This window comes from Panulirus ornatus, chromosome 9, assembly GCF_036320965.1.
Source record: "Panulirus ornatus isolate Po-2019 chromosome 9, ASM3632096v1, whole genome shotgun sequence".
NCBI lineage: Eukaryota > Metazoa > Arthropoda > Malacostraca > Decapoda > Palinuridae > Panulirus > Panulirus ornatus.
Genome location: NC_092232.1, coordinates 5697467 through 5708814, shown reverse-complemented (window position 1 = coordinate 5708814; position 11348 = coordinate 5697467). Strand labels below are relative to the sequence as shown.

Below are 11348 nucleotides of genomic sequence, written 5' to 3'. Positions count from 1 at the left end.
TCAACCCCGGTATACCACATCGCTCCAATTCACTCTATTCCTTGCCCTCCTTTCACCCTCCTGCATGTTCAGGCCCCGATCACACAAAATCTTTTTCACTCCATCTTTCCACCTCCAATTTGGTCTCCCTCTTCTCCTTGCTCCCTCCACCTCCGACACATATATCCTCTTGGTCAATCTTTCCTCACTCATCCTCTCCATGTGCCCAAACCATTTCAAAACACCCTCTTCTGCTCTCTCAACCACGCTCTTTTTATTTCCACACATCTCTCTTACCCTTACGTTACCCACTCGATCAAACCACCTCACACCACACATTGTCCTCAAACATCTCATTTCCAGCACATCCATCCTCCTGCGCACAACTCTATCCATAGCCCACGCCTCGCAACCATACAACATTGTTGGAACCACTATTCCTTCAAACATACCCATTTTTGCTTTCTGAGATAATGTTCTCGACTTCCACACATTCTTCAAGGCCCCCAGAATTTTCGCCCCCTCCCCCACCCTATGATCCACTTCCGCTTCCATGGTTCCATCCGCTGCCAGATCCACGTATGCATATATACACACATACATAATTCATACTGTCTACCCTTATTCCCGTCACCATCCCGCCACAGATGAAATAACAAACCCCTCCCCCCCGCATTTGCGCGAGGTAGCACTAGGAAAAGACAACAAAGGCCACATTCGTTCACTCTCAGTCTCGAGCTGTCATGTATAATGCACCGAAACCACAGCACCCTTTCCACATCCAGGCCCCACAGAACTTTCCATGGTTTACCTCAGACGCTTCACGTGCCCTGGTTCAATCCATTGACAGCACATCGACCCTGGTATACCCCATCGCTCCAATTCACTCTATTCCTTGCACGTCTTTCACCCTCCTGCATGTTCAGGCCCCAATCGCTTAAAATCTTTTTCACCCCATCCTTCCGCCTCCAATTTGGTCTTCTACTTCTCCTTCTTCCCTCCACCTCTGACGCATATATCCTTTGTCAATCTTTCCCCACTCATTTTCACCATGTGTCCAAACCACTTCAACACACCCTCTTCTGCTCTCTCAGCCACACTTCATCTTTCATACAGGAAATAGCAATCAAGTGTGAAAAAAAAAGAATATATGTATATATAAAACCATGTGCAGTATGCAAGAGAATTTTCTGACATGCATAAGGTTCGAGATGGACAGTTTAGAAAGGATAGTGAATGGTGAATTGAGGAAGCCAAGTTGCTAGGAAAAAGAAAATTAGGTTTATGGGCATTATTTACAGGGAAAGTGTGGAGGTATTTGTGAGATGTACATGAGAAAGCAGTAGGTGGCATAAGTAGCAGATTCAAGTTAGTAACTGCAGAAACTGTTTCCATGAAAGGATGTAGGTGCAAATAAATGTGAAGAAAAGCAAGGGTATTAGGTTAGTGGTGAAGAAAAACAGTTTGGTTGGAGTGTGTTTGAATGGAGAAAACTTTGAGGAAGTAAAGTGTTTTAGATACTTTAAGTAGGCACAGCAGTGAATGAAACAATTTGAGCTGAAGTGAATCATAGGGTAGATGAGGGGGCAAAGCTCCTGAGAGCATTGACGAATGATAGAGAGGTCACTGTATAGGAGGGCAAAGATCAGTGTGTTTGAAGGTACAGTAATCCCCATAGTGTTGTATGGATGCAAGGCATGGGCTATAGTTAAGTATGTTGGAAATGAAATGTTTGAGGGCAATATGTGGTTTGAGGAGGATGAATCAAGTAAGGGATTACAGAATAAGGAAGAGATGTGGTAATAACAAGAGTATGGTTGAATAAGAGCAAGGTTATTAGGTACAGTACGGGTGAGGGTCAAGTCAATTGGGAGGTGAGTTTGAATGGAGAAAAACTGGAGGAAGTGAAGTGTTTTAGATATCTGGGAGTGGATCTGGCAGCGAATGGAACCATGGAAGCGGAAGTGGATCATAGGGTGGGGGAGGGGGCGAAAATTTTGGGAGCCTTGAAAAATGTGTGGAAGTCGAGAACATTATCTCGGAAAGCAAAAATGGGTATGTTTGAAGGAATAGTGGTTCCAACAATGTTGTATGGTTGCGAGGCGTGGGCTATGGATAGAGATGTGCGCAGGAGGATGGATGTGCTGGAAATGAGATGTTTGAGGACAATGTGTGGTGTGAGGTGGTTTGATCGAGTAAGTAACGTAAGGGTAAGAGAGATGTGTGGAAATAAAAAGAGCGTGGTTGAGAGAGCAGAAGAGGGTGTTTTGAAATGGTTTGGGCACATGGAGAGAATGAGTGAGGAAAGATTGACCAAGAGGATATATGTGTCGGAGGTGGAGGGAACGAGGAGAAGAGGGAGACCAAATTGGAGGTGTAAAGATGGAGTGAAAAAGATTTTGTGTGATCGGGGCCTGAACATGCAGGAGGGTGAAAGGAGGGCAAGGAATAGAGTGAATTGGAGCGATGTGGTATACAGGGGTTGACGTGCTGTCAGTGGATTGAATCAAGGCATGTGAAGCGTCTGGGGTAAACCATGGAAAGCTGTGTAGGTATGTATATTTGCGTGTGTGGACGTATGTACATGTGTATGGGGGGGGTTGGGCCATTTCTTTCGTCTGTTTCCTTGCGCTACCTCGCAAACGTGGGAGACAGCGACAAAGTATAAAAAAAAAAAAAAAAATGGTTGAGAGAGCTGAGGAGGGCTATGCTGTTATGGTTTGGACATAGAGAGAGAGAGAGAATGAGTGAGAGGTTAGTAAAGAATATATGTGTGTCAGAATTGGAGGGAACAAGGAGAATTGGGAGATCAAATTTGAGATGGAAGGATGAATTGAAAAAGGTTTGAGGTGTTTGGTGCCATAGCTTGAAGGAAGTTTTAAGGCATGGACAGGATAGAGTGAATTGGAGCAATGTATTAAACAGGGGATGATGCACTGTCAGTGAACTGAATTAGGCATATGAAGTGACAATGGAAACCAAGAACAGGGCCATGAAATCTGGTTGTGGATTCAGTTTATCACACATGACAGGTATAGAATGGATGTTAGTAAATTTTTTTTTCCACTAACATATAAAACAGTGAGTAAGTTTGAAAAAAAGAGATTGTTCTATAAACCATGGGTATATTCAAATGTGGATGGGGAAATTGAAAGTATATATATTTGTCTTATGGTCTTTCCTGATAAGACATATACTGTATATACATCTACAGTACTTAATTCCTAGTACTACACCTTAATTCCTCATTTGGGTTTCCTTTCTGTCTGAGTGAATCTCACTTTTTCAAGTTCTTAAAAAATGTATTTAATTTTACAGTTCTTTGGTTTACAGATATTCATATAACAGCAAAAAAATCAATCCACTACATTCACTTGTGTATAATTTTTTTCTAGATATTTCAGCACCATGCACCAAAAAAGTGCAGGACTAAGGCATGAATGTTAAGTTAATTGCCACTGCACATGCTTTATCATTTATTTTGCCTACACCCAAAAGCTGGGAACCAGGGCATATGAAATGTCCAGGGTAGAACATGGAAAAGTCTGTTGGGCCTGTTTGTGGATAGGGAGTCATGGTTTCAGTGCATTATGCATGACAACTAGAAAATGGATTTGAGCCGATGCGGTCAGTCTTTGTTTGTTCCAGGCACTGCTTCACTAACGTGGGAAATGGTGATCAAGTACGAAAAGAAAGATGGATATTGATTATTGTGTTTTATCTCGTAATTTTTTCTTGATATAATCCCTGTTATTCACTAATAACTTTTTCATAACAGCAAAAATATAAAAGTTTGTAGAATTACCAACTGCACCAGTCAAACATAGTGTTGTCAAGGTTTGGTAGCCACTGACAGTATGCTAGAAACACCTTTTCCTACCTCATCTTGGTAAACCTCCAATGTTAGAAGAGACTCTCTGTAGAATTACTCTCCACACAATCAAAAGAATGATTGTGATCAAGTATTTCAGGATCACCCTCTTTCTGGGCCTCAGTGAAAAATGCTGTGTCCTTCCTAGAATACGTATGAGGATATATTGTCGTTGTCGTCACTGAAAGATGACTGCCATGTCAGCAACCACCCAAGCTTGGTGGATAGACATGAATTAAGGGGCAAAACTCAATGCTTTGATTTACATCTAAAGTTGTCCATCTCACACAAGTATCCAACTAAGAGTTAAGGGTTTAAATAATGCTAATGTTAATTCATTTGGCTAAACATAATTGATTATTAGGTATTATTTATCTTTGATTCCTATGTAATTCATGCATTTTGAGTGGTTAAGTGGCTGCTATTTACAGTGATTTTTAATTTATATGCCATGTCCACCCCAAGAGGGAGTTCCGAAAGGGAATAGGCATCAGAGATATAGACAGAATGGCTTAGTCCATTCTTTTTAAGAAGCATTGATTCTTTGGGGTAAATTTATTGTATAGGTTATGCATAAAACCTTTTCTGCCTTCCAATACATTTTCAAAGTTAATGTCACACTTATATTTTTGTACTTTTCATCTCTCCTTTGGACCTGATTGCCATCTACATATACTTTGGCATGGAATTGCTAAGGTTTCTGAAGTATTTTAGGTCCTTTATGTTGGGCCCATAAGGTCTTGATCTCCTGATTGAGGTGGGGCACTGATATGTTGCAGGAAGCAGCCACCTGATTATGGGTTCTGACCACTCCGTGTACCTAGAAGTCTAACATATACCCACATTTTCTTGCTTCCACATGAGAATTCTGGGTTTCTCATCCTTAGAAAGATAAAAGCCAAACATCTTGAGGCACAGATGGAAGAAGTACAGTGTTCAGAAGCTAAATTCCTTAAATAATGTGGCCAGGAAGAGGAAAAATAAATGAACCATCCTTCCCTCAAGAGAGTCTGATGCACAGTGGGACAGGTTGCTGGTGCTCACACCATTAGAAACACTAGTGTCAGCAACCAAATGAATGATGATTTCACCCTGAGGGTGCCATATGCTTATGTCCATGATAAACCTGTATTGCCTTTGAAAGTATATGGGGGCAGACATAATTTTTTTCGAACACTGTGCATGAACAAGTAGGATTTTGTTGGAGTGAATTCTGCAAGGATGTGATTTCTCCTAGTATTCCCAGATTTCCAGGATTTTTTTTTTTGGGGGGGGAGGATTCATTAATTATATAGCAATCCAAAATTTTGTTAAAAGAAGATTCCAGGTTCATGGGGATTAAAGCTTGTATGAATGATATGGTACTTTTTTGTACCTGTTTGCCATTTCCCACTTTAGTGACATAGTGCCAGTAATTGGCAAAGCAGTGGCCTCATGTGTTCACATCCACTCCAACTGTTGTGTATAATTCACTGAAAGCAGAGCACATCATCCAGACAGCTTCATATGCTCTGGTTCAGCCCTTTGGCTGTACAGTGCCCCCATATACATAGTGAAGTTTTTTTTTACATAAGTTAGTCCACCATTTTCATGCAAGGAGAGCACAAATATCTTAGGGGGCCATGCTCTACTCCCCCTTTTTATTTCCTATTCCTGATTCCTCATTTTTTATGTTTTCTGTGGCCATCTTTACTTTCCTCCATTTTAGTGCTTACAGCCATCTTAAAGTTTGTATTGCATCTGGTCTCATGAATATGAGTCAAATTAATGTGAAAAATCAAGCAAAGCTTTGGGGATAGCCTTGTATGCAACATCCAGATAAAAAGTTTTGGAACTTGGACTTTTAATGATAATTTTAGAGTAGTCTTTAGATATTCCTGAAGAATTCTGCACATTAGTTTGACTATTACATATTGAAATAGTGACTCCTGTTGAAAGTTGCATTATGGGAGTTTGAAGTGATAAAGAAGTAGAAAAACTGGAAAACTGAAAAATAGATTAAAAAGAAAGTGCTTTAGTGTTTCAAGGATAGTATGAAGTCTTGGAAGTATTGACAGACATGAAGAAATAGTGCTGTAATGTGAATTAAGACAGTGGAAACATGTTCCAGAAACAGATCAGTCCCCTAATGTTTTCCATGGTATTGTTTTGTGTGAAATACATCATTTTCAATGGAACAATGGAAATGGTTTATAGTGATTCTATATCTTGCATCTTCATTTTCCCACTATTCCATTTCTATCATTGTAACTCATGATCCCAATGCTATGTCGTCTCTTCATAGGAACTTGCAAGCAGCAGTATGTGCATACTTTGATCTGCAGTCATTCAACAAGCTTCCGCAGATGACCTTTGTTAAGGATATTACTATTGGGGAAGGAGAGAGTGTTCCGCCTAGTACAAGGTAATTATAATCATTACAGTGTCCAGTCATGGTTGTTTATATTGATTGTAACAATACATTTCCTCAAATAGAAGATCCCTTTTTGTTCAAATGATGATTGAAAAATTGATGTATAGGGTTTAGATGTAAGTACTCTTCTGTATCTGGGACCTGAGAAAGAAGTCAGGCAAGGATTTTTCTGCATCTCATAGGTGACTAAAGTGGTTGGGAGTGGGGGACTGGATAACTGCCCACCCCTTCTTTTATTTTAGTTTTTGAAAGAAGAAACAGAAGATGGAGCCATGCAGGGAGTGCTCATCCTCCTCAAAGGCTTAGGCTTTGGTGTCTGTGTTTGAATGTAACAGGGATGAGAAGAGAGGAGAGATAGGTTGTATCTAAGGAAAGAAATCCGGGTGTTCTGGCTTTTGGTGAAACAAAACTCAAGGGTAAAAGGGAAGAATGTTTTAGGAATGTCCTGATAATAAAGTCGGGTTGGTGAGAGGACAAGAGGAAGGATTAACACTGCTCCTGAAGCAGGAGTTATAGGGGTATGTGATAGAGCTCAAGGAAGTAAATTGTAGATTGATGTGGGTAAAACTGAAAGTGGATGGCGAGAGATGGGTGATTATTAGTGCTTATGGATCTGGCCATGAGAAAAAAAGATTATGAGACATCAGAGGCAAGTGTTTTGGGAGCAGCTGAGCAAGTGTGTCAGTGGTTTTGCTGTAAGAGACTGGAAATTAGTGTTGGGTGATTTAGATGTGAAGGTGAATGATGTAGTGTTGAGGGTATGATTAGGGGGCATGGGGTATTAATTATTATGAATGGGAATGGTGAACGGCTTGTGGAGTTGTGTCCAGAAAAAAGACTGGTGTTTAAGATTACTAAGTTAAAAAGAGGGACATACATACGTATACGTATGTGAGAAGGAGAGATGGTCTGCAGGTATCGTCAGATTACAAGATAATTGAAGGTGTCTAAACGAGAACTTTTGGATGTGTATATGCTGAGAGGGGCATCTGGTGAGATATCTGATCATTATCATGTGGAGTTGACGGTGAAGATTTGTAGAGGTTTTTATGAAAAGAGGAAGTAGTGTCGGTGAGAAGAGTGATGAGAGTAAGTGAATTTGGAAGAGTCTTGTGTAGAGAAATACCAGGAGAGATTGGATGTAAAATGACATTGTAAAGGTAAGAGTAGATGAAGAAAGGGAATAGGTGAGGAATGGAAGGTATTTAGGGAAGCAGTGCTAGCATGTCCAAGAGATGCATGTGGCATGCAAAAGATGGGATGAAGAAATTAAATTGCTAGTAAAAGAGAAAAGAGAGGCTTTTGAACAATATTCACAGGTGAGGAGTGCAAATGATTAGGTGATGTATAAGATAAAGCTGCAGGAGGGCAAGAGGAAGGTACAGGGATTGAAAAATGAGAGTCAGGCTCAGCAAATATCAGTAAACTGTAGGGAGAATAAGATGTTTGGGGAGAAGGTAGATAAAGTGCAAAAAACAAGAGAACAAATGGGAACATCAATGAAAGGGGCAAAGGGGAAGTAATGACTAGAGGTGGGGGTGATGAAGTGAGGAGGAGATGGAATGATTATTTTGAAAGATTGTTAAATGTGTTTGGTGATAGAGTTGCAGTTGCGTCTTTGGGTTGGGGTGATATGTGAAGTGAGAGTCATGAAGAGTGGTTTGATAAAGAAAATAAAGAAGTGATGAAAGCCTTGCATAAGATGAATAATGGCAAAGCAGCTGAAGTGGATGGTATTTCAATTTAATTTATTAAGAAAGGGTGTGACTGTGTTGTTAATTGGTTGATTAGGATATTCAGTGTTGGCATGGATAATGGTGAGGTACCTAAGGATTGGCAGAATGCATGAATAGTGCCATCGTGCAAAGGCAAGGGGGATAAAAGCGAGTGTTCATACTACAGAGGTATAAGTTTGTTGGGTATACCAGGTAAGTTGTATGGGAGGGTATTGATGTAGAGGGTCTAAGCATGTACAAAGCATCAGATTAAGGAAAAGCAGTGTGGTTTCAGAAGTGGTAGAGGATGTGTGGATTATGTGTTTGCTTTAAGGAGTGTGTGTGAGGAGTGATTAGAGAAGTAGATGGATTTGTATGTAACATTTATGAACTTGTAGAAAGCATATGAAAGGATCGATAGAGATTTCTTATGGAAGGTCTTCAGAATATATGGTGTAGGAGGAAAGCTGCTAGTAGCAGTGAAAAGATTTATCAAAGGTGTAAAGCATATTTTCAAGTAGGAAGAGAAGAGATTAAATGAAGTGAAGGTTGGTCTGCAGCATGGGTGTGTGATGTTACCATGGTTGTTTGTGTATGGGGTGTTTAGGGAGGTAAATGCAAGAATCTTGGAGAGAGATGCAAGCATGCAAACTGTGGGGGATGAGAGAGCCTGGCAAGTGAGACAATTGTTGTCTGCTGATGATACAGCACTGGTGGCAGATTAGAGTGAGAAACTGCAGAGGTTGGTGACCCGAGTTTGAACAGTGTATGAAAGGAAAAGGTTGAGAGTAAATGTTAATAAAAGCAATGTCGTTAGATTTAGCAGGGTTGAGGGACAGTTTAGTTGAGGTATGAGTTTGACTGAAGAAAATTTGGAGGAAGTGAGGTGTTTTAGATACCTGAGAGTAAGCATAGCAGTGAATGAAATCATGGAAGTGAGTTGTAGGGTAGGCGAGAGGGACGAAGATTCTGGGAGCACTGAAGAATATGTAGAAGGAGAGAATGTTATCTCGGAGGGTAAAAATGGATATGTTTGAAGAAATAGTAGTCCCAGCAGTATCCTATGGATGTGAGGCATGGGCTATAAATAAGGGTGGATGTGTTGGAAATGTAATGTCAAAGGACAATATATGGTGTCGGTGGTGGTTTGATCGAGTAAGAAAGGAAGAGATAAAAGAGATTTGTGGTAATTGAAAAAGTGTGTTTGAGAGAGCTGAATAGAGTGTGCTGAAATGATTGAGCTATGGAGAGAATGAGTGAAGAAAGGTTAACAGGTATCAGAAATGCAGGGAACAAGGAGAAAAGGGAGACCAAATTGGAGATGGAAGGATTGAGTGAAAAGGATTTTGAGCAATTGGGGCCTGAACATGCAGGGATAGAGTGAATTGGAACAATGTGGTATACTGGGGTCGGTGTGCTGTACTGTCAGTGGACCGAACCAGGGCATGTGAAGTGTCCAGGGTAAACCATGGAAGGGTCTGTGAGGCCTGGTAGTTGTTAGGGAACTGTGGCTTTGGTATATTACACACGACAATTAGAGAATGGATACAATTGGATGTGGCCTTTCTTTGTTCCTCGTACTTCCTTGCTAACAATGGAAACAATGATGAATTACGAAAAAAAAAGCAGTTTCACAAGAAAGGGGGTGTTGGTGCTTTTGACTGGTTAGTCAGACCATGTGATTCATGTGGAGCCAAAGGGAAGGTATCTGGGGACTGACAATGCACTTCTGTAGTGCCTTTTTGTAAAGGCAAGGGGAAGAGATATGAATATATTTGTTTGTAGATGTAATAAAGGCTGTTGAATATAAATGGAAAGGTGTATGGCGGGAATGGTGTCATGCAAAAAGCAGCTAACTGGGTAGGAACAGTGTGATTTCTGGAGGGGAAGAAGGTGGGTGGACTGCATGTTTGATTTGAAGGGTGTGATTGGGAAATACTTGGAGCATATAGTAACTTTCATTTGCCATCCATGGATCTGGAGAAAGTGATTGATGAGTTAGACAGATATATATGGGGTAAATGGAAAGTTACTGATTGGTGTACATGGGGTGTTCAGTGTTGTAAATGGAAATGGTGAAGAGATTGTAGATTTATGTGCTGAAAAAGGACTGGTGATTGGGAATACCTAGTTTAAAAAGAGATACACATAAGTATACATATGTAAGTAGGAGAGATGGCCAGAGAGTGTCATTGGACTATGTGTTAATTGATAGGAACGTGAAAGAGAGACTTTTGGATGTTAATGTGCTGAGAGGTGCAACTGGAGGGATGTCTGATCATTATCATGTAGAGGTGAAGGTGAAAATTTGTAGAGGTTTTTCAGAAAAGATGAGAGAATGTTGGGGTGAAGAGGGTGGTGAGAGTAAGTGAGCTTAAGAAGGAGACTTGCATGAGGAAGTACCAGGAGAGAGTGAGTGCAGAATGGAAAAAGGTGAGAGCTAAGGACGTAAGGGGAGTGGGGGAGGAATGGGATGTATTTAGGGAAGCAGTGATGGCTTGTGCTAAAGATGGTTGTGGCATGAGAAGCGTGGGAGGTGGACAGATTAGAAAGGGTAATGAGTGGTGGGATGAAGAAGTAAGATTATTAGTGAAATAGAGGAGAGAGGCATTTGGACAATTTTTGCAGGGAAATAGTGTAAATGACTAGGAATAGGGAAGGGGGCCAAGTAAGTATTTTTTCATCCTAAGGTCTCTCTCTCTCTCTCTCTCTCTCTCTCTCTCTCTCTCTCTCTCTCTCTCTCTCTCTCTCTCTCTCTCTCTCTCTCTCTCTCTCTCTCTCTCTCTCTCTCTCCCTCTCTCTCTCTCTCTCTCTCTCTCTCATATGATGCACGTATATTACCAAAATATTGAACAGTAGTTTAATTGATTAATTTTGGATCATTCAGTTTGACTGAAGGGTCAGATAGAGGTGATATGCTACTGGTAGTGTACAGAATTTATGTTGTACTTAAAAACGTGCCTAGTTTGTGGCCCTATACACAGTGTGTGAAGAAGCTGCTTCTTCTTCCATACTTATGTTTTGAGGTGTATTAAGTAGAGAAACAGTTGTGAAGTGTCAAAAACCATTTTTTGACCAGAGGCATTGCCTAGTGAGTATCTGAGACAGCACTTGGTTGGTTAGGGTTGGGGCTAGATTACACAACTAGTCGACCTGGATCACTTTGTGAAGTCAGTTGTAGTGTAAATTGTATTCTAAGCTAGAATAGGGCAAATTGGCAAAAATGTATATCTGAAGCATCTTGGAGAAGTGTTGCTTTGTTGAGGTGTGAGTTAAAGAATTTGTTGGTGTGGATTATTAGTGAAGTGAAATATTTAAATTAGATTATTTATATAGTGTATTGTTCTTTGAATCAAATTCAATTCCTTAT

At 40.5% G+C, this 11348-nt stretch overlaps 1 protein-coding gene across 1 annotated transcript in view; it reads left to right on the top strand.

Annotated features, from left to right (window-relative positions):
* Positions 1-11348, top strand: part of LOC139750185 (protein ILRUN-like) — a 37600-nt gene that overhangs the window by 20580 nt on the left and 5672 nt on the right. Inside the window, exon 2 of the mRNA XM_071664590.1 lies at positions 6135-6254. Within this exon, the coding sequence (XP_071520691.1) occupies positions 6135-6254 (120 nt within the window). The remainder of the gene's footprint in view (positions 1-6134; positions 6255-11348) is intronic.